At 38.0% G+C, this 22,852-nt stretch overlaps 2 protein-coding genes across 2 annotated transcripts in view; one reads left to right on the forward strand and one right to left on the reverse strand.

Annotated features, from left to right (window-relative positions):
• The window catches only part of LOC114647671 (glutamic acid-rich protein-like), a 792,149-nt gene that overhangs the window by 179,781 nt on the left and 589,516 nt on the right, over positions 1 to 22,852 (reverse strand). The window lies entirely within an intron of this gene.
• Positions 1 to 22,852, forward strand: part of kiaa0930 — a 167,900-nt gene that overhangs the window by 101,938 nt on the left and 43,110 nt on the right. The window contains exon 4 of the mRNA XM_028804711.2: positions 18,668 to 18,745. Within this exon, the coding sequence (XP_028660544.1) occupies positions 18,668 to 18,745 (78 nt within the window). The remainder of the gene's footprint in view (positions 1 to 18,667; positions 18,746 to 22,852) is intronic.

Raw genomic sequence — 22,852 nt, forward strand, 5'->3', positions numbered from 1 at the left:
TAAATGAATAAAGATAAATGGAGTAAAAGAGGGGAGAGAACCTGCTTCCTCAATTTAAATGCGTATTCTAAAATGTTATTGATTAGATCCTGCCAGGTATGGAAATGTTTTGTATAGACCCTTTAAGTGCAAATTAGATTCAACTCTTGTACTTGAGTACTGATATCTGTAATGCATGGTATCATATTGCATATGTCTAATGTTATATATGTGAAGAAATACTTTCTAAAGTTTGCGTGAAATTCACTCTTTGCCATTTCATATCTGTGCCCTGATGTTCTCACTGATGAACTTTGTTTTAAAGTAATATCCTTGGCATCCAAACTATAAATTCCCTTTATAATTTTGAAACACTTCGATCTTGTAACCTCTCAATCTTCTGTTGTAGTAGTTCTTAAACTATAGGTCGCTTGATGTGTGAACTTGAGTCAAACTGAGTTATGAATCACAATAGTAGTTAATGGGAAAGGGTTGTGAACAATTTGTGGAATGCTGCAATGTGCGCAAGGTGAAATTGCCACCTTCTTCCATCAAGATGGTGCAATTCTCCATAGGGGATGGATAACCTGGATGACCCTTCAGGATGATTGTGGTTTGTAAACGCCCAATAAAGGCAAAATTGGGTCACAAGAAAAAAAGCTTAAGAACCACCATTCTATTGAATAAACTGAAAAAATATGACCTCCTTCAGTCCGTCCTTGTGGCAGAGTTAGTCTAGTAGACCATAGTGGTGCTACAATATTGTAAAAACAGTTTCATTCCCTTCCTAATATTCTCTGTTTTTATATGTTTGTCACAATGAATGGCTTCAACAACAACATTTATTTATGTGGCACATTTTCATACAAAAAGTAGCTCAAAGTGCTTTACATAATGAAGAAAAGAAAAATAACAGACAAAATAAGAAATTAAAATAAGATAACATTAGTTAACATAGAAAAGGAGTAAGGTCCGATGGCCAGGGTGGACAGAAAAAAAACAAAAAAAAAACTCCAGAAGGCTGGAGAAAAAAAATAAAATCTGTAGGGGTTCCAGGCCACGAGACCGCCCAGTCCCCTCTGGGCATTCTACCTAACATAAATGAAATAGTCCTCTTTGTAGTTAGGGTTCTCACGGAGTCACTTGATGCTGATGGTCATATAGACTTCGGGCTTTTAATCCATCCATCAGACCTTTAGAGTGTAATGATAGATAAAAGTAACGAGCGTAAACATATAACACCATTTGTAATTTGCTACTCCATATATTTTAGTTATAAAGGAATCCGACACCCATATTAACCGTGTGACATGGTGATTGCCTCCTTAGGAAGTCACTCAAACTGCTGACTAAAGTCAATTCATAGTTCAACTCAACTGAACACAGCCAGCTCTGTTGAACATAAACCTCACGAGATTTAACCCTCAACACCTAGTATCTCTTTCAAATGCTGATGACATGCAAATCTATTTACCATTGAAATGGGGTCACTCCCTTAAGTTCTTATTGGACTGTGTGGAAGAAATAAAATCGTGGATGTTGTTAAATTTTCTTGATTTTAATGTAAAGAAAACTGAGACTGTGGTGTTTGGGATCTCTGATCTTCATAGTGCCTGTGACTGTAATTTTGGTTCACTAGCACCATACATTGAAATCTTTTGCTAAGAACTTAGGTGTGATATTTGATAGTGACCTCAAATTAGATAACCATATACATTCTGTTGTTAAGGCCTTTGTTAGCAATGATCAAGTCATTTTTGCCTGTTGCTGATCTTGAAAAGGTGACTCATGCCTTTATTTCTTCACGACTGGACTGCTGTAATCTATTATACATTGGAGTTACCCAGCAATCCCTTTGTCTACAGCTGGTCCAAAACAGACTTTTGACAGGCACACATGAGCGTGGCAATATTTCTCCTATATTAGCCTCTCTTCAATGGATTCTGGTCCATTACAAGGTTGACTTTGAGATGCTGTTGTTTGTTTTTAAGTGCCCAAATGGGTTTTAGATTGTTACATTTCGTCTTTGACAACTTAAAGCCTCTAATCAGACATCTTTGTGACACCGAGGGCTTGACCAAAGCTTTATGGTGAGTGTGCTTTTGCAACAGCCACTCCTAGGCTTTGCTCATGTCAAGTCTGCTACAGCTGTGGCCATTTTGAAATCCAGGCTGAAAACACATCTTTTCACTTTGGCTTTGATTTTAAATTGGTTTATTTAATACTTTTTTATTAGTGTGTTTTATGTCTTTTGTTTTATTTTATTCTGTGTTAAAATATAGTTTTTTTACCTTTATTTTAATGTGCAGCAGTTTGGTCATCATACTGTATATACTTGCGTTTGAGTTCTCCCATGGATAAGTTGGGGCTCGATTTTACTATATAATTTCCGGTATTTTATAACATCAGTCATATAAGTCGAATGTGGAAAACTCACACTATTGGTCCAAGAGATTACAATATGCTAACGCCCACCTGGGAGAGTAAACAGAGAGCACACTGCCTTTTTTTTCTATGTATTGTGCCTGCATGACCACACAGAAATACCCAAACTACTCTGAAGCAACGTTTGCACTATTTTGTGTTTTTGTATCTCACACCCTCATACACCTTTATTGTAAGAGCATCCCTTATCTACGATGGAGTGTTCGATCAGAAGGAAATATGAAGCTAGTTTTAAATTAAAAGTTGTTGAAGTGGTGAAAGAAATTGGTAATTGCTCTGCTGCAACAAAATTCGATGTGTCTGAGAAACTGGTGTGAGATTGGAGGAAGCAAGAAGATAACAAAAAAAAGTGTAAGTCGGGGTCTGATTTTATAATCGATTTTTCAGGTTTCAAGACCCGACTTATACGCGAGTATATACGGTAGGTTATTTTAAATGTGCCTTATAAATAAACCATACTTAAAAAACTAAGTTAACATGACAGTGAAGTAGTCACCTCAAGGTTTTTAGAACACTGTGCTTCAATCAAATGAAATTCCAGAAGGGATGGGGGGAAAAAATGTTGAAACTTACTAATCAGGAGAGTTAAAAAGTCATTTCTAAAGCTCTGGGACTCCACTGTACAATGCCAGGCATTATACACATGGAGAACATTTGGAACAGAGGACAGTCTTTCCAGGAAAGGCTTGCCTGCCAAATTACCTCAAGGGTACAGTGATGATTCATTCAAGTCATGGAGAATCTCATAAGAACTTACAAAGAACTGCAGGCATCTCTATCCTAAGCTAAGGCCAGTGTTCATGACTCCATGATAGGAATGAGACTGAGTAATGATTCATGAGAGAGTTCCACATAGGCCTCACTACAGTATGTCTGTCGTAAAGGTGTTTGGCCTGCAGGTGATGCACCAGCTCACCAAACCCAACACAGAAAGATGCAGCCACAAGTTCAGCAAAACACATTTTTTCTTTTTCTTTGGGAAACACTTCTCAAATTGTTTCCAACCAATGCAGCACAGTACACAAGCACCATATTTACAGTAAATCACTTTCTTTTTCTCTTCCTTTTTCTTTCTCTCTTTGTGTCTTGTTCACCTCCACTCCTTCCAGCAGTGGGCCAGTGGACCAGTGGCAGTGGGCTTCTTTATTCAGTACCCAGGAGTACTTCCTGTGGCCCATTAGCATGGTCTGTAAGCCCTTGCAGGTGAGGCAGAGGCCCAACTAAGTAGGGCTCTGCAGTCTCTGCAGCACTCAAAGGTGGCACCCACGGGACCCAACAGGGCAATGCCAAACTCCAACTCCCATGAAGCCTCGTGGGAATCTGAAGCACCACTGCAACCCAGGGGTCTGCCATCTAGTGTTCAAGGGGAGGTAATGTCCTGTGCCTGTTTTCTTCTGTGGTCATTCCATTATTAAGGCATCACAGCCAGGTAAGGATCCTGGCCATCCACCTTAGGTGATACAGTGATTGACAGTAAGAACATCATGTCTATAATAACACATGGTGATGGTAGTGTGATGGTGTGGGGATGCTTTGCTACCTCAAGACTTGACAACTTGCCATTATTGAAGAAAATATAAAAAAAGTGTTTTTAGCCAGCTGTTGGTAGCGCTATAGCGCGAACTATTGCAGTGTTAGTTTTCTGTGTTGTTCAAGGTTTTCTCAGTATTATTCAATGTTTTTACATTTAGTTTACTATTACGCTGTGCATTCTATGGTTTAATTAACTATATTTGTGCTTAAAAACATAAAAAAAAAAATATTTACATACAGTTCGTATGGTCTGGAATGGATTAATTGTATTTACATACAATCCTATGGGGGAAATTGCTTCGGTTCACGACCAAATCGGTTTACGACCAGAGTTTTGGAACGAATTATGGTCGTGAACCAAGGTTCCACTGTATAACATAACGCTCAAACATATCAAAAAGGAGGCAAAAAGGATTTGCCTGCTAGGCAATCCATGGCAAAACAAGTTCAATCCACAATCCTTAAGTCATAAGCCGAGAATAAAGAAATACCAATTCTAACTCAACACAATTTAGCATACAATGTGCTGCAGAGGGACTGCATTTCTCATCAGCCTTTATAGGGCTAGGAGCAGCCCCTCAATGGAGATTGACAAGTGACCCAACCTCTTGGGGAACCACCCACAAAACACTGGGAACATATACATTTAAAGAAACAGTACATAAATATTTTTTAAACATAAAAAAATAATACATTAAAGATATTGAGTATATGACAAATAGACAGTGCAGTTTAACAAGAATAATAGTAAATAATTCAAATATGAATGAAAAAGACAAAAAACATAAGCCAGGGAAGGAACCCTGGCCAAAACATAACAGTGACCTGCAGCTGAAGCGTAATGGGTTTATACAGCAGGACGCTAACCCAAAGCTGAACAGCAAATCTATAACTGAATGGCTCAGAAGAAACACAGTTTTGGAGTGCCCCAGTCAAACTCTCAATTTGATGCTGAAATTAGCAGTTACCTCTTGTCAACCTACCTGACTAAATTAAAGACATTCTGCTTAGAAGAGTGAGCTAAAATTCATCAACAGCGAAGTGAAAGGCTGATATCGAATAATCAAAATGATTAGATTGTTGATGATAAGGGAGCTGCAACCAAGCTTTGAAGGTATGGGAGCAATACATTGTTCACATGGGTAATAAGGGGGATAACTCTGTTCCTTGAATAAAGAAATACATTTGGTTTAAAGGCCTGAGGCATTTCATTGTGTAAAATGTGCAGAAACAAAGGACTTTAGAAAAGGGCAAAAACTTTTTTTCAGCACTTTGTCTTTTTTGTAATATGAGGTCTAAGCCTGGAAACAAAATTCCAGATGAGGTCCCACAAATGTGTTTTACAGTTTAAGAATAACCTTCCTTAATTTGTAATTGGCACAGGCCAATTCAATTGGCCTTTTTAATTACTTGTATATATTTCTGTTTATTGCACTTCATTTGTTGTATTACAGTATGTGTTTATTTTTGTATATTGCAGTGAGCTTATAAGTGGAAGTATGATTTAAGAATAAATCAAAATAAAAAAAAGTCTGAAATTAATTTGAGATGCTCATAAGAAATGTATCGATTTACTTCATGAAGTACAAGTACTTAATAAACAAGAAAAGTTGCACAAAGTATTTGAAATATTAAAATATGTGCTTCAATTTATATGTTTAAAGCTGAAATATTCTTGATTATAGTAGGGAAAAACGAAAAGAATAACTTGATACTTGTAATCACTGACCTTCACTGTCTAAAATTTATGCTTATATTTGAAATTTGTAATTTTTTAAACTTCTTGGAGTGGCTATTAGTAGGTTAGGACCACTGATAAAAAAAAAAATCAAATATCCAAAATTTTCTTATAGTCATGATGAGCAATCTTGAAAATGCAAAGAACGACACTTCGCTTGCCTATATTACTGATAACTCATTTTGTCAAAGTTTTGTGGAAAGAAGTAACTTTAAACCCTCGCACTCCATGAACCCCTGAGGTCATTTGATAGGTACGCACAACTTCAAGTCCTTCTGATCATTTTTGCTCAAGACATCTATTAGTTTACTCTTTATAATAAAGGTATCCTGTAATTTCCTTCTCAAAATATGGTCCAAAATTTTGGGTCTAGTGGGCCAAAAATAGGGAGGGACCCAAAATTGCTTGACATCTTGCATAACTAGACATCAAGATGAGTTAAACACTATATTATATGTGGGGACTTTCTTGTAGAGGTGACACAGAAGGCACCAGTCAAACAAAACACAAAAACAAAACCTAAAGTGGTGTCATAGTGTTCATAAGTAATTCTTGTGATTACAGTTAAAATTGATGAGTCCAGCACACTGTCTTTTTAAAAGATATACTTTCAAGTTTCAAATCACCTATTTATCTATTCCTGTGTGGAGGTGATTTTTTCCATCTGTAAGTGTATTAAGTGTTTATTTGTCTAATTTTAGTCACCTTACAGTGTCATTTATTTACTACACGTTAAGCACAAATTGTGAAGCAGCAGGAGGCTAAATAATTCATAGGGCATCTTCCCACAGTCCAAAGACATGCAGATCAACTGTTCAACTTCAAATTGTGCCGGTATACTGTAAGTTTTTAAGTATACCCCATGGTTGTCAGTTGTGTCAGAGCTAGATCTTTCTTTGTGTCAATGCTTGTACAGTAAGCTTAGACAGTCTATTAAACCAGCTTAAAGAAGAGATTTTAGAAAATTTGTGAACCTCTTTTATATTTATTCTAGACTTTTCCACAGTATTGTACATTTAGTGCAATAAAGCAATATTATCTACAACAGTCCTGTCACTACACTGTGGACCCCTGCTGTGAAGACTTGCTCCTGTAGGTTTTTCAATGCATCAGTCAGTCTTGTCTTGTAATGTTGTATACACTATATATTGTATTTTACAGAGGTCATAATTATAAGGTACACTATACAGTAAACAATAAAGTACAAGCTACAAACTAACTGTGTGAGATTAGTGACGGCAGGAAAAAAAATGAGTGTAAAAAGTAGATCATTCATTAGCACTTCAACAACTGCAGGTGTTAAGGATATGTTTGTGTTTTTTTTCCCATTGATAAATGTGTTTAAGGCATAAGTGCATGAAATCTGTGTTTATTAGGAGTATGAGTTTGTGTGTATTGCCATTTATTTTTCAAGATTTTCTCAGAAACACTTTAGAAGAAAGCTACTACAACTCTAATCTACTTTTTTCTAAAATTAATAAAAATTGTATAGGCACAGTGATGCAGTGGATTGTCCTCCTGCCTCACAGATCTAACATCCTCAGTTTGGATCCTCTGTCATACCATTATCCGCGTGGGATTTGTTCATTCTTCCCACATCTGTGTGCATTTTCGTCATGATAGTATGGGTATCTTCCCACATTTTTAAAGATACACATGTTAGGCTGATTGGTGTTTCCAGTGTGTGTGCGTGGTTGGGGGGTTGGTTGGCCGGCCCTGTGAGGGGCTGCTGCACTGTACAGAGCTCTTTCCCGTCCTGTGCTGAATGCTGCCAGGGTAGGCTCTGTAACCTTAAATTGCTTTGAGCAGATTTGAGAATGCTATGTTTTAACAGAGAAGTTCTTTACTATACTATTAGAATTTATTGCCTCCCCATTTTTGTTTTTCCTCTTTATTAGTGTATCATGATAGAAATTATTTTGAAGTATTTAATTTTTTTTTGGAACTTTGTATTTGGACAGAAAGACTGTAAAATCTAATTCATCTAAATGCATTTTCTTTGTAAAGGCATATACTGTAAATTCACTTTATCCAGCGATTTGTAGAAATATGGCATGTTTTTATCGTATTTAAGAAAAACCATAATAAAATCCCACAAGTCCTGGGCATCTTAAGTAACCTCTTAAACAAGAATAAATCAAATGTATTTTTAGAACCCATTTACGCAGCAGGTCTGCATATTATTTTTACACTTTTGCAGCCTAATAAATCTATAGTGTGTAAATTCCCAGTGAAAGAAGAGGCATAATTTCCATTTAAATCGTATTCACTTCAGTTATTTTTATAGTTTCAAATACTGTATATTTAAGTGTTTGAGTGAAATCGGGACTATTCAGAATTCTGCAGCATCCTTCAGCATTAACACATACAAAAACTTTGATGAGAATAAGACATTCAACTGAACATAGCACAGCTTGTTCACCCAGCTCTTTTACAATATTATTGATTTAAGATTTGAAGGTTCCTAATGTACCACTGTCCTAGTATACTGCTATACTCTGTGTAAAGAAAACATTCTAACATTGCTGGATAATTATCCATTAGTGTTCCACTATTGTTGTTGAATAAATTAACAGGTGACATCAGCTCTGCTCCCTCCCTTAAAAGATTTTAAACACCTCTGTTTTGTCACATGTTAGTCTCTGCCTAAATTAAAGAGTTTCAGCTGTTTTAGATGTTTCTCATAGTTCATTCCAGGCCTTCTGAGAACTTTCTCCAGCAGTGTTAAATCTTTTTTGTAATGCTAGCCAAAGTACCCGGTGTTACCAGTATAAACAAACAGAGAAAAAAATCTTTGTTTCGAAAATTCAACATGGCTAAACACAACCCATGATAAGACAAAAACACGTACTCTAGGACAAAAGCTGTAATCAAGCAAGACAATGAAAACGTAGCCAGATTAGATGAGAAGAAAACACCATACTTCCTTTTGGTCTTTAACATCAAACTTAGGAAATTAGCACCATAATATACTCCTGCTGCCTGATGGGAATTGTAGTCCTTGTGTTGGTGTTGGTATTTGGCTTGCCCCCCTCCCATTACAGCCCCTCTCCCCAATATATATTAAGTAGGACCAATGGCAAGGCACATGTAAAATTTGTGAAAATCGTTTTATCTGTTTTTGTGTAATTAGGGAACAAACAAACACAAACCCAAATGGATTCTGATTTTATTTGTATAGATGGAGAATAAAAGTGCACACAGTATTCCAGATGAGACCTGCAAAAAAAAAATTGATAATTGTAATTGTGAGCCTAATTGTATTAGCGTACATGGAGATGAGGCAGGGATTTTGGTTGATTAAAGCAGGCCTGACCCCTCACTTTCAGGCAGATGCCATGAGTGATTAGAGCAGGTGCACAGATAGATGAAAAGGTGCTATTTGGGTCTTGGAAGAGCACAGCCCATAAATAACACGATAGTTACCCATACCTGGTCAATTTCATAAAAATGTGTGAGTATTTATAAGGCTGGAGGAAGCAGGAAGAGTGCCTCCTTTACTTTGCCGACCTGGATGTACAGTTATCAGCATTCCCCACTGAAGATCTGGATGATGATTGTACTGCTGTATTTTATTCTTTTTGGGCTGGGTATGTACAGTGCATCCGGAAAGTATTCACTGCGCATCACTTTTTCCAAATTTTGTTATGTTACAGCCTTATTCCAAAATGGATTAAATTCATTTTTTTCCTCAGAATTCTACACCCAACACCCCATAATGACAACATGAGAAAAAGTTTACTTGAGGTTTTTGCAAATTTATTAAAAATAAAAAAACTGAGAAATCACATGTACATAAGTATTCACAGCCTTTGCTCAATACTTTGTCGATGCACCTTTGGCAGCAATTACAGCCTCAAGTCTTGTTGAATATGATGCCACTAGTTTGGCACACCTATCCTTGGCCAGTTTCGCCCATTCCTCTTTGCAGCACCTGTCAAGCTCCATCAGGTTGGATGGGAAGCGTCGGTGCACAGCCATTTTAAGATCTCTCCAGAGATGTTCAATCGGATTCAAGTCTGGTCTCTGGCTGGGCCACTCAAGGACATTCACAGAGTTGTCCTGAAGCCACTCCTTTGATATCTTGGCTGTGTGCTTAGGGTCGTTGTCCTTCTTAAAGATGAACCGTCACCCCAGTCTGAGGTGAAGAGCGCTCTGGAGCAGGTTTTCATCCAGGATGTCTCTGTACATTGCTGCAGTCATCTTTCCCTTTATCCTGACTAGTCTCCCAGTACCTGCCGCTGAAAAAACATCCCCACAGCATGAAGCTACCACCACCATGCTTCACTGTAGGGATGGTATTGGCCTGGTGATGAGCGGTGCCTGGTTTCCTCCAAATGTGACGCCTGGCATTCACACCAAAGAGTTCAATCTTTGTCTCATCAGACCAGAGAATTTTCTTTCTCATGGTCTGAGAGTCCTTCATGTGCCTTTTGGCAAACTCCAGGCGGGCTGCCCATGTGCCTTTTACTAAGGAGTGGCTTCCGTCTGGCCACTCTACCATACAAGCCTGATTGGTGGATTGCTGCAGAGATGGTTGTCCTTCTGGAAGGTTCTCCTCTCTCCACAGAGGACCTCTGGAGCTCTGACAGAGTGACCATCGGGTTCTTGGTCACCTCCCTGACTAAGGCCTTTCTCCCCTGATCACTCAGTTTAGATGGCCGGCCAGCTCTACGAAGAGTCCTGGTGGTTTCGAACTTCTTCCACTTACGGATGATGGAGGCCACTGTGCTCATTGGGACCTTCAAAGCAGCAAAATTTTTTCTGTAACCTTCCCCAGATTTGTGCCTCAAGACAATCCTGTCTTGGAGGTCTACAGACAATTCCTTTGACTTCATGCTTGGTTTGTATTCTGACATGAACTGTCAACTGTGGGACCTTATATAGACAGGTGTGTGCCTTTCCAACTCATGTCCAATCAACTGAATTTACCACAGGTGGACTCCAATTAAGCTGCAGAAACATCTCAAGGATGATCAGGGGAAACAGGATGCACCTGAGCTCAATTTTGAGCTTAATGGCAAAGGCTGTGAATACTTATGTATATGTGCTTTCTCAATTTTTTTATTTTTAATAAATTTGCAAAAATCTCAAGTAAACTTTTTTCATGTTGTCATTATGGGGTGTTGTGTGTAGAATTCTGAGTAAAAAATGAATTTAATCCATTTTGGAATAAGGCTGTAACATAACAAAATGTGGAAAAAGTGATGCGCTGTGAATACTTTCCGGATGCACTGTATGTCAGTCAGTCAGTCAGTCATTATCCAACCCGCTATATCCTAACACAGAGTCACGGGGGTTTGCTGGAGCCAATCACAGCCAACACAGGGTGCAAGACAGGAAACAAACCCCAGGCAGGGCGCCAGTCCACCGCAGGGCACACACACACACACCAAGCACACACTAGGGACAATTTAGGATTGCCAATGCACCTAACCTGCATGTCTTTGGACTGTGGGAGGAAACTGGAGCACCCAGAGGAAACCCACACAGACATGGGGAGAACATGCAAACTCCACATCAGGGAGGACCCGGGAAGAGAACCCAGGTCTCCTTACTGTGAGGCAGCAGTGCTACCACTGTAAAAATGATTATTCTACATTGTACACTGGAAGTGAAAGCTGCAATTTATATATATTGACCTGCCCAACTTCCTTTCAGATGCCTTAAAACTTTTAGTGGCAAAGACTGTTTGTAGACTGTGATGAGTTCAATTGAACGCCCAAGTCTTTTCCTTTATAAGGAGTACCTTAAAGTTTCAAATGTAAAGATTTGTCTGTCAATCTTCTAACCCTCTTGTATAAGTTTTGGGTCTTTTGGAACCAGGAGCTTTTTAGGCAGCATTAGGAACTAACAAGACTGGAACTAACTCAAGATGCAGCACAAGTTCATGACAGGGCACACTCATTACACATGTGCAGTCTGTCATACAGAATGAGTTTACAGTAAACCCAGCCTGCAGGTCGTTGGGGTATGTAAGTAATACCAGAATGCCTAGACCCACTACTGTAGAGTTATATCAAATATATTTATTTCCCATGAGTAAAACTTAACATTTACTTGCATTAAACCACATGTGCCATGTATTTGCCAAGTCTAAATTATGTCTAGGTCAATCTGTAACAGTTTTGCTGACTTGGGTATCCAGCAGTCCCACTAGTTTAGTGTCATCTTCAGACAAAATCAGCAAATTCCGTCTTTGTCTTGTTTCAATTGAAAAGAACTGTTGACCCACATATTCTTGAGGGATGCCACTTTTAAAATCACCTAATATAGGGCAATTTCATACCCTTCTGCACTGTGCTTCTGCAGTTTTTATTTCATATAGCTAAATAACTAGCCACTGATGCACTACTTAACGAAATCCCTTTGGAAAATCAAGGTAAATATTATTGTATGCATCATCCTGGTTAACTGCTTTTGTTAATCATAAAATTGGAGCACACTAAGGAAACATGATTTGTCTCCAAAACGGTTTTCAGTGTTTTCTCATACATCTGCACTTGATACATGTTAAATGTGTTACTCAGTCTTTAATAGCCATTTCTGTTAATATTCCCACATGACACATTGAGCTCAAAAGTATACTGTTACTAGGATTCACTCAATCACACATTATATAATGGGAAAACATTTGATTATTTCCACATTTCAGCGTTTTCCTACTATGTGATAACTTTTGAAAAAATATGTGTCAAGGGCTTGTTTATATAATCACTAATACCGTGACCATTCTTAGGTAAATATTATCTGTATTTGATTTAAGCTTTTAACAATACTTATCTCCGTATAGTCTCCAAGTCATGTAGTATATCTTTCATATTTCTTGTGGCTGCAGCTTTTTTTTGGAGTTTAAAGTCTTCCAAAAATTAAATTGACAGCATTTGCTATTTTCTTTGCTGTGTATTTTATTTCCCCCTTGGTGTCCTTAACACATTTGACCTCTACTTTATTTTTTTTCTTCCTGCTAAAGTACTGAAAGAACATTCTGAGGCTGACTTTAGATTGTCAGCAGCATTCCTCCCTAATGTAACTGCCTTTTGACATTTCTGATTTCTCTTTTTATCTGTTGTTTTTGTACATGTATGCTGTCAAAGATAACTCTTGCCTAATTGTGCACTTGATTCATGCGGAACTTTTGACCAAATTGTAGCACTCTGCATTTTATACTGTGTTTATATAAAATATGGAGGGCTATGTGAAATAGTCAAAAGTGACACAAAAGTGATTTGCCGGCAGTGTGTTTAAGGATTTGGACTTCAAACTCTGAGGTTGTGTGTTCAAATCTCACTACTGACTCTGTGTGACCCTGAGCGAGTCACTTCACCAGCCTGTACTCCAACTGGAAAAACTAAAGAAATGTAATCAATTGTATCACGTTGATGTATGTTGCCTTATATAAATATAAATGAAAATACTCATTTCTTAATAAGAAATAGTGTATCCTGTATTCCTGAGAGCTGTACTTTAATAAAGGGCTGTTATTTACATTTCTTTAAGATGCATGGTTCTCCAATATTAAAATGATGTATTCTTGTTGACATGAAATTGAAAACCAGTTTATTTTTTCTTCATTATTTTATTTCACTACAAACTTATTTAATATTGCAAAAGCACTACTCATTGTCTATACTATAATTGTGAATGCTTTCAGTGATGATACCTCGAACATGAAATTGCAAAGCAGAGAGGCGCACCTTGATAACTAACTTAAGGATCATTAAGATTTAATGACTGATGACTGGGGAAATCTGATGCCAGATTTCTCATACTTGATGCATCAAGCATTGACTAGGACTGATGACCTAGGGTATTATGGACTGTTAGATGCTTGAGGGTATCCTAAATTAGACTGCATCATTTTTAATTAAACAATGATGCAGTATGTGATGTTCTGCCATAAGTGACTCATAAAATTTGAATTTTAGCAGAACAGTATACTGTATATTTTTATTCTGCATTAATAATGCTATAGTATATGCCATTGGCAATATACAATCCAATGAGAAGAAAATATGGTTTAATTTAGAGCATTATTTAGTAAACATTTGTTTTATGTAAATGCTACCCCCTTAAAATAACTGGCTAATCATCCATTGCGGCTGATTCCTGCTTCTTGTAGGGATCTGTAGGGATACGCTCCACCCTAATGCCACAGTTATAAATGTCTGTCAAGCAGTGTTCTTATACCCATAGGAGTAAGTTCAGGGAATGAGTTTGACATTGTGTTAATGCAGCCAATTATATTAATGACATTTATTGTTAGTGTTGCAAGCAGATTTTGACACTGAATTTGACTTACCTACTTTTAAAGTACTTGATGGATTGAAAACACATGCATTTATGTTATTTTATCCATCATTTCTTCCTATTGAAGTACAAAAAAAATGTTAAATCGATATGTATGTGAATCGTGCCTTCAACATAAGGAAGAGAATTAACAGAGCTAGGATGGGTAGAAAAGAGCAAGCATTTGCTTTCCTTGCTCCATTTCAATATCATCTGTAGAACAAATGATGAATGAAATGAAGGAGGCTGTAAAAGACAGTGCAAGAATAAGAGGAATATTTTAAATGTCACTAAGGATTGCTGAGGAACCAGCTATAATGGAGAAAACTGGGACAAATTTACAAAGGGTAGAGGTCAAACTTCGAGGAACTGTGGCACAGAAATCAACATCTGGAAAATGAAAGTGATCATCCTCAGCAAAACAGGAAAGACGGAAGAGGAAATGAAGATTAATGAAGATAATACATTCAAGGGGTCAAGCTTTTCTGCAATCTTGAAATCCTTATTACAGATGACTGTAAATGTCACCAAGAAATTTGAAGCAGTATACTTATTGGGATAAAGAGACATGTCAAAAAATTAAAGGAATTCATGAGCAGACCTAAATAAGAATCTGAAGATGTTCAAGACACTAGAATAAAGACCAGTACTTTATGAGCAGGAACAGTGGACAGTGAGGAAAGAAGATCTGAATCAAGTAGTAGTGATATTATATATTTCCAGAAAAGAGATTGCTCATCAATATACTCAGGATGAAAAACAGGATCATTTGTTCCCCAAAGAGACAGTGTTCAAAACATCTTTGAACTGTCACTGGAAAGGGAAACTGAGAGTGATGTTACTAGCCTGGAGAAGATGATGTCTTCAAGGTAAGGGAGAGAAGCAATGAAGTATGGTAAAATTGGAAACCAGAACCTGCCAAACGGCAAAAAAACCCTAACCAAACCAACTAACTGAAAAGTTAGTATCAGTGTGTAATTGGGGGCAGCAAGGTGATGTTGTGGTTAGTCCTTCCTCACAGCTCCATAACCCTGGGTTAGAATTAAGTCCTGGCTGCTGTCTCTGATAAGTTTGGCAGTTCTCAGTGTGCCCAGTTAGGTTTTTTGAATGCTTCAGTTTTAGCATACATCTTAAAGAAGTACAATTGAGTGAGATTAGCAACTCTAAAGAGGCTCAGTATGGGCAAGGATGTGAGTGAGTGGGCCATGCAGTGAACTGTGCCCATTCAGGGTTGATTCCTCTTGTGCATAAAGTGCAACTAGAATCGGTTCCTGGCCCTTGCAACTCCATACTGGAATAAGCTGGTCCAGAAATTAAAACATTAACAAATATATAAAATAAACATTTTTTTAAGAGAGTGTCATGAGAGAATGAGCTTCCACAGCGACTGATGAACAAAGTTCTGAAGAAAATCTTTATAATGTTAATTGTTACAAAGTTTTAAGGCATGTTACTGGTAAAGCTAATGTTAGAAGAACACATTCTATGGTAAGAAAACTAAGAATGTTAATTTGTCATATGAGACAGTTAAAAGCTCATTAAGTATTATATGGACATGTATTGGTTAGTCTGATAGTTCAGCTGTCATGTTTTATTTATTTAAGTTAAAATTGTCTGGTGAAGATAATTGATTTGCAATGAAAGACAAACATGCAATGAATATTTAGAGTCCTTAATGAATCACTGTTTAGATACTTATATATATTTAATTGAATATTAGGTAAAGCATAATAAAAATGTAACAGCATGGTCGAGTATTAGTTATTGCTGCTACATTGTGGATCAAGCATCCTGGGTTTGAGTTCCATGCTTAGACATTTTCCGTGAGGAATCTGCACTCTCCCCTGATGTTTTCTAGTTTTTGCCAACTTTAAATAGGACCCTTTGTGCATTAGTATGCATGAGTGGGCCCTGTGATGGATTCTGTCTTGATCTATACATCTGTCTTGGATAGATCGAATGATCTTTCTTTCTTTCTTTCTTTCTTTCTTTCTTTCTTTCTTTCTTTCTTTCTGAATGTTTGAATTTCTTTATTCAAAGTTTTATCAGGAATTTCGTTTATATACTGTAATGGGCCGCTGGGTCCCCTGCTGCTTATGTTCCGGGGGAGCCGTCATGGACTCCTCAGTACCTCCCCCGGGACGCTTGGTGGCAGCCTCCCTGGTTGATGATGCCTCAGTTTCCCACAAGGTTTCATGGGAGTTCTCCCCAACCCTGTGGGGACCTGGGATGGCCGCCAGGGGGTGAGGCAGAGATCGTTAAGCCCAGCTGGTTTAATCATCTACCCCACCTGGGAGTTCGATTGGGAACAGGTGAGCAAGCACCAGGATAACTTCCAGGAGGACCATAAAAGGAGCCAGCAACCACCACTCAGGGCTAGAATCAGGAGGAAGAGGACGAGGTTGCCGGAGAGGAGTGGTGGTGCCAGCGGAAGGATTGTTGTGTTGACAGTAAGGTGTTTTGGGACTGTGTTATACCTGTGGGGTTTACGGGGAAGACGTGCCCCACAGGGAAAGAGTGTTTGGGCTGTGTTTAAGTGCTTGGGACTGTGTATTGTCTGTGGCGTTCATGGGGAAGACGTGCCCCACAGGTGAAGAAAAATAAAAGATTTCTGTTCAATTGCCACGTGCCTCAGTGTGAATCTGTGCCGGGTCAGACGCTTATATAGTGCCTTATTCACAATACTCATATTTAAAAGTACATGCATGCAAGAGAACAACTTATTTGCCACTTTGTTTGGTGTCTACATTATATTGTTTATTTTTCATAGTCTAAACTGCAACTTTTGTTAAATGCCTTTCTTTGTCTTATGTCTTCCTTTGCCATTGCTCATGTATACAGTCTATAAAGAACTAAGCTCACTGCTAGTGTCTTCAACATCCTCTTGTTTAAATTCACCAACAACAATCCATTTTATATATTAATATTCTACTAGAAATATAATCATGTAAATCAACTTAAAGAACCAAAATGATGAGAAAGTCTGTACAGAGAAGTCTTGAATAAACAGATCTGCTTTTAATAATAATAAAGATAAGCTTTAACTGCGACTCTCATCAGGAAAAGCGGCATCAGACAATAAGATAAGATGTTTTTCTTTTATATACAGTAATTCTGACCAGAACATTTGCCTAATGCTTTTTCTTTGGTTTAGTCAAAATTGACTTGCAGCAGTAAGCTATATCATGAATGCTGAATTATAAATCCTTAGGGCAGCAGTTTTATAGTGGATTCCTCTGTCATGCAGGTAGTGTTGTTTATGACCTTTAGCATGCAAAGAAATATTGGTTTTGGAGTTTGAATACATCTCCTCTGTTGCCACCATTCAAATGGTGTTTGCAGCTTATACTAAACTGTAATGCACAGTGCTTTCATTAGGACAAGGAGGGCTACTTTTTACCCACTAAAAATTCAATCAAGGGGATCCCAGCCTGTAATACAGTAATTTACCTTCTGCGCTTTATGAGATACTGCACCCCTTTCTGAAAGATGTGTCTACTGTACACAGGAGAGCTTGGCACTTTATCAGTCCTTCAAATAAGGATCCCCATATGTGACACTTCAGGCTGCTCAAAGTAATTAAGGTGAATGTCTCAGGTTGTGTTCGTTTTAAAGTGTAAAAATAAAAACTTTTATATAACTTGTCATGTACCAGACCAAATGCTCGGGACTTTGTGATAAAGCAAACATGCATTTCTCACAAGGCTTTCTATGTTGCCTGTTTTAAAGGACTGCCCTCTGACATGCTCCATTTTCAATAGAGTCTAAGTGCAGGAAAGACAGTCTGAAGCTTCGGTCAGATTCAGCAACCTGAGACATTCTGAGGCCCATAAGCTGATGCCCCTCACGGCGGCATCTCTTTTGACTCCACCCACGTTCCAGGAACCACTCCCCTGTTTCGCCAGTGTACTGACGCCTACGTTATACGCCCCTCATGTCAATTTCAGTTCCTTTTAGCTCCTACTTGAAACTAGTGGATTCAGTAGTTTTGAGGCCTGTATATTCAAAATTTATTAAACATCTAAATTATCGAGGTCTCTCAGTTTTGCATCCAAAACAAAACTACAGAATGTATGTGTCTTTTTGTTATTGGTTTTATATATATATATATATATATATATATATATATATATATATATATATATATATATATATATATATATATATATATGTTTTCAGAAGTTGTAATTTTTTTTTTTATAAAAAAAAATAAAATGAATCGATTTTCTACGTAAAGCAACACATTGCATTAGAAGTGTCTACTGGGTCTAATTAGTAACTGATTTAATTGTACAGTTATACAAGAGGTAAAAATAAACGTTGCTGTGTTTCTTACATGAATATAAACAGGTTCCGGGACCTCGCAGTGTCTGAAGTGCTCAGATCTGTCGGAGGCCTAAAACTGTCCTGACTGCAGTTGGATACTTTTCTCCATTTTCTGTCAGTGTGACTTCACAGACATTTATTTTGAGCTTAAATTCCCTGATGCTTGCTGGGTGGCATCTAAAACTTCAAATGTTGGTTTTGACCTTAGAACCCTACAGTAGATGCAATTTGCAGTTCCTAACATCTTTGCAGAAGCTTAATTACTGAAAACATCATACCTGATAAGAAAGTAGAAATGGGTCCAAGTAGTAGTAGTAGTGCTGTTTTTTTTTTAATTACATTTTTTTTGCTTTGCAGCTTGATTATGTGGTGACATGTGCAGTTTGTACTCGCTCTGATGGTGGGGATATTCACATTCATAAGAAGAAGTCACAGGTGAGTTTTTAAATAAACTTGCAATAAAATGTCACTGATAGGCTACTTTAATGACCTAGGTGACTGTATTAAGTCTTTATTTATGCCTGTTTCTTTGCTCTCTTGTCTGTAAACAAGCATGTTTGTACTATTATAATATACCAAGACTAAAAGAGATTATGATCCAGTGGTTGGGCAAAAAATAAAATAGTGGAGCACCATTATAGACTCCATAATAAATCAAAAACATTTCTGAGGACGTCAACAATAAGAAATATGCAAATCAATATACCCTTCTATTGGTGAGCTTAACTATACACTAACGCTATAGTCAATCAAATGACAAATATCATTGATCAAAGTTGATTATTTACTCATATTGGATTTACCTATCTTGGCAGTTTCCTATCTAAATGTAATGTGAACACATCTATCCTGTGAAACGGCACACATACACACATTGATACATTGGCGCTTCAGTCATCTGCATCACAAATGACAAAAAAATCATATTTATGAGAAGATTCATGATATTAAAAAGAATTAAATGGACACGTTAGTAACTAGTGTATGCATCACATTTTGCTCTGGAGAACGGCAGTTTGTTAGCTTTACATTATTAGATTGAGAAGGTGAAAAAAAGCCAGACAGGTAGCTTTTGCTGTTTTTACAGTTATTGCTGGCACTGCTAAATCAAGAGATGTGTGAGTACAAGAAAGGAGCCAGTAATGGTGGGATTGTCACTGTTGCCACGGCTGTGGTTCTCCTGCATTGTTGTTTTGCCACACTGCCAATGACAAAAGTGCTCTTTCCATCTCATCCAAAACAACACATAGATTCCAACTTGACCATTCTCATTCATGTCGGATGGCCCTGAAAAAAATCAGATTTGGGTCACATTAAGGCAAAAAATTGGATTTGAGTCACTTCAGCTTAGTAATGTGAATGTAGTCCAATTGTCCTTCTTTGCAGCATGCAGCAGCCAGCTTGCTAGCTCATCCATATCTTCTGGCTCATCTCTAACACTCTCCCTCATTGCCTCTGTATTCTTGCCATAGTCACCTTCTATGGTTAATCTCACAATCTCCTGGAGAAAGGTTGTTTATATGTCATATATTAAAGTTATTTCTGGATCCACTTCCAAAGTTTACTAGGCCTTGGGTGACTTACACACCTATTTCCTGACTTAAAGTAAAAGTCTATTATATCTTCATCCTTCTTTTCATGGTTGGGCATTATTTTAATTAGAAGTAGGGCAGGGTATCCCTTTATTAGCCTGACTTGCTTACCACATGGTAGCCTCCTAGACGGATCTTCCACTTCCTAGTTACCCCAATTTAGTGCAGTTTTTGAATTTATCATATGTTTTCAAGAGTGCTATACATTTGATGGTTCGGTTGGTTTCTTCTGATGTTGTCTATGTAAGCTATAGCCACCCTTGACCTTGTATTCTACCTCTACATAAGTAAGGCAAGTAATGGACACAATAGAGTGCAGTTGCGGGAAACAACCTTGCGTCTGACAATAACAGTGGAGAAAGGGGAGATGAGGATTTACTGTTGAGCCAACACCTTACCCTTTAAGTGTCAGTTATTTAATTTAATTTAATTTTATTCTATTTAATTAGGAATTCTAAGTATAGACTGGGTCAAGGTATTAACAGAATAACTTTCCCTTAAAACTCTCTGGCACAGAGAGATCATTAGTAAGAGTAATATGTAGTAAGATGAACAGTAAGAGCATATTACATGTCTTGAAAGCTAAAGTTAGAAAAACAAGAGACCACCAGAACACCACATACTCATCTGGACTGATTCTCCTGTCGCAAACTCCATTCCAGATATATGCAGTAATGAAAGAAAAAAAAAATATTTCTCTTTTGCATAATATTTCCAAAGACCAGCTGCTATACAGTGCATTATGTTTTAATCGGCAGCTGCTACAGTTCACCTTTACCATAGCATTCAAAGAGGCTCATATCTCTTGAACTGTGCAATAGAGATGACTACTGGACGAAAATTAATTGATTAGTAGCAAGCTTGGGCTATAAAACTCAGAACAGCATACATTTTAAGTAGCTTTACCTTTAAAACTACTAACAGTTTTTGAATTAAACCAGCCTTTGCACATACCTCATTTGTTTGAGGTAGAACTTAAAACTTACTTAATAATTGTAAAGAATGAAATTCAACATTTCAGAAAAGCAATGTAACTAGTTCATTACAGGTGATTTCTTTTATGAAATTGGCTATGAAATGAGGAAGATTAACACAATAAAAATATAAATGACTATTGGTGTTACTGTGCAGTAAAACTGACTTGGTAAAAGAAATGCTAAGTATCTATACTAATAAAAGGCAAAGCCCTCACTCACTCACTCACTCACTCACTCACTCACTCACTCACTCACTCACTCACTCACTCACTCACTCACTCACTCACTCACTCACTCATTCATCACTAATTCTGCAACTTCTCGTGTAGGTGGAAGGCTGAAATTTGGCAGGCTCATTCCTTACAGCTTACTTACAAAAGTTAGGCAGGTTTCATTTCGAAATTCAAAGTGTAACGGTCATAACTGGAACCTCTTTTTTGTCCATATACTGTAATGGACTGCAGCTCGATGGCCGTGGGAGGCGGAGTTGCGTATCGCGTCATCACGCCTCCCACGTAATCACGTGAACTGACTGTGAACGCAGTACGTAGAAAACAAGGAAGAGCCCCAAAGAGCGCTGAAGAAAACATTCATTACACAATTGAGAAGGCAGCGAAACAATAAGAAGCAAGCGAGTGACGCATACAAGCATATTCATAAGTGCAGCTACTGCGGAAACAAAGCACGGTGTAAACCGTAAGTTTAAATTAAGTTTGGCAAGATTGCTTTTCTCCTGTACAACTATACGTTGCATTCTCAACAGTAAGCTTGCACGACTTGGTCATATTACAACCGGAGTGCTGAACTGACAACGTGGTATACAAAGAGAACTATAACTATAACAATCATAATAAACGAACAATAAAACAATACAGAACCGCTAAGCAAGGAGAAAGGATGGCCTTATATGGCGTTCGTTTATAAAACAGCGGACAGGCTGTGTAAAGGCAGCTTCACAAAAAAACAGATCCTTAACAAATTGTTATTGGTATATTTTTCCTCAATTTAAAAAGGTTTTCTTTTCTTCTTAATTAAAATTTAAAAGCAATACTTCACCGCTGCAAAGCCCCTCTAGCGCTGACGTCCGAGGTTCGATTCCCGTAAGGGAGTGCAGTGAGTGTGTACGCCTGATGAGCCAAGAATTAGGGCGAAACACGTGTCGCATACTCTTTGCATTATTTGACAGTAAACTATTTTCAACCATTCTATGATCTGCTTCTCACAACTGAAGGCACCGTGGCTGATGTTAGCTGACTTGCTGGCCAACCATAAGCGTTACCTGGTAGGTAACCACCCATACAATCAGATTGTGATTCAGACTACGAATGCCGTGAATGTAATTACCCTGATCTACATGCTGTCAAATAAACGAACCACATGCCGTGGCGCAATGTTAGGGGCTTCGCCTCTAGCGCTGATGTCCGAGGTTCAATTCCCGTAAGGGAGTGCAGTGAGTGTGTACGCCTGATGAGCGAAGAATTAGGGCGAAACACGTGTTGCATACTCTTTGCATTATTTGACAGTAAACTATTTTCAACCATTCTATGATCTGCTTCTCACAACTGAAGGCACCGTGGCTGATGTTAGCTGACTTGCTGGCCAACCATAAGCGTTACCTGGTAGGTAACCACCCATACAATCAAATTGTGATTCAGACTACGAATGCCGTGAATGTAATTACCCCGATCTACATGCTGTCAAATAAACGAACCACACGCCGTGGCGCAATGTTAGGGGCTTCGCCTCTAGCACTGATGTCCGAGGTTCGATTCCCGTAAGGGAGTGCAGTGAGTGTGTACGCCTGATGAGCGAAGAATTAGGGCGAAACACGTGTCGCGTTCTCTTTGCATTATTTGACAGTAAACTATTTTCAACCATTCTATGATCTGCTTCTCACAACTGAAGGCACCGTGGCGGATGTTAGCTGACTTGCTGGCCAACCATAAGCGTTACCTGGTAGGTAACCACCCATA

The sequence above is a fragment of the Erpetoichthys calabaricus genome, chromosome 1 (assembly GCF_900747795.2).
Source record: "Erpetoichthys calabaricus chromosome 1, fErpCal1.3, whole genome shotgun sequence".
Classification (NCBI taxonomy): domain Eukaryota; kingdom Metazoa; phylum Chordata; class Cladistia; order Polypteriformes; family Polypteridae; genus Erpetoichthys; species Erpetoichthys calabaricus.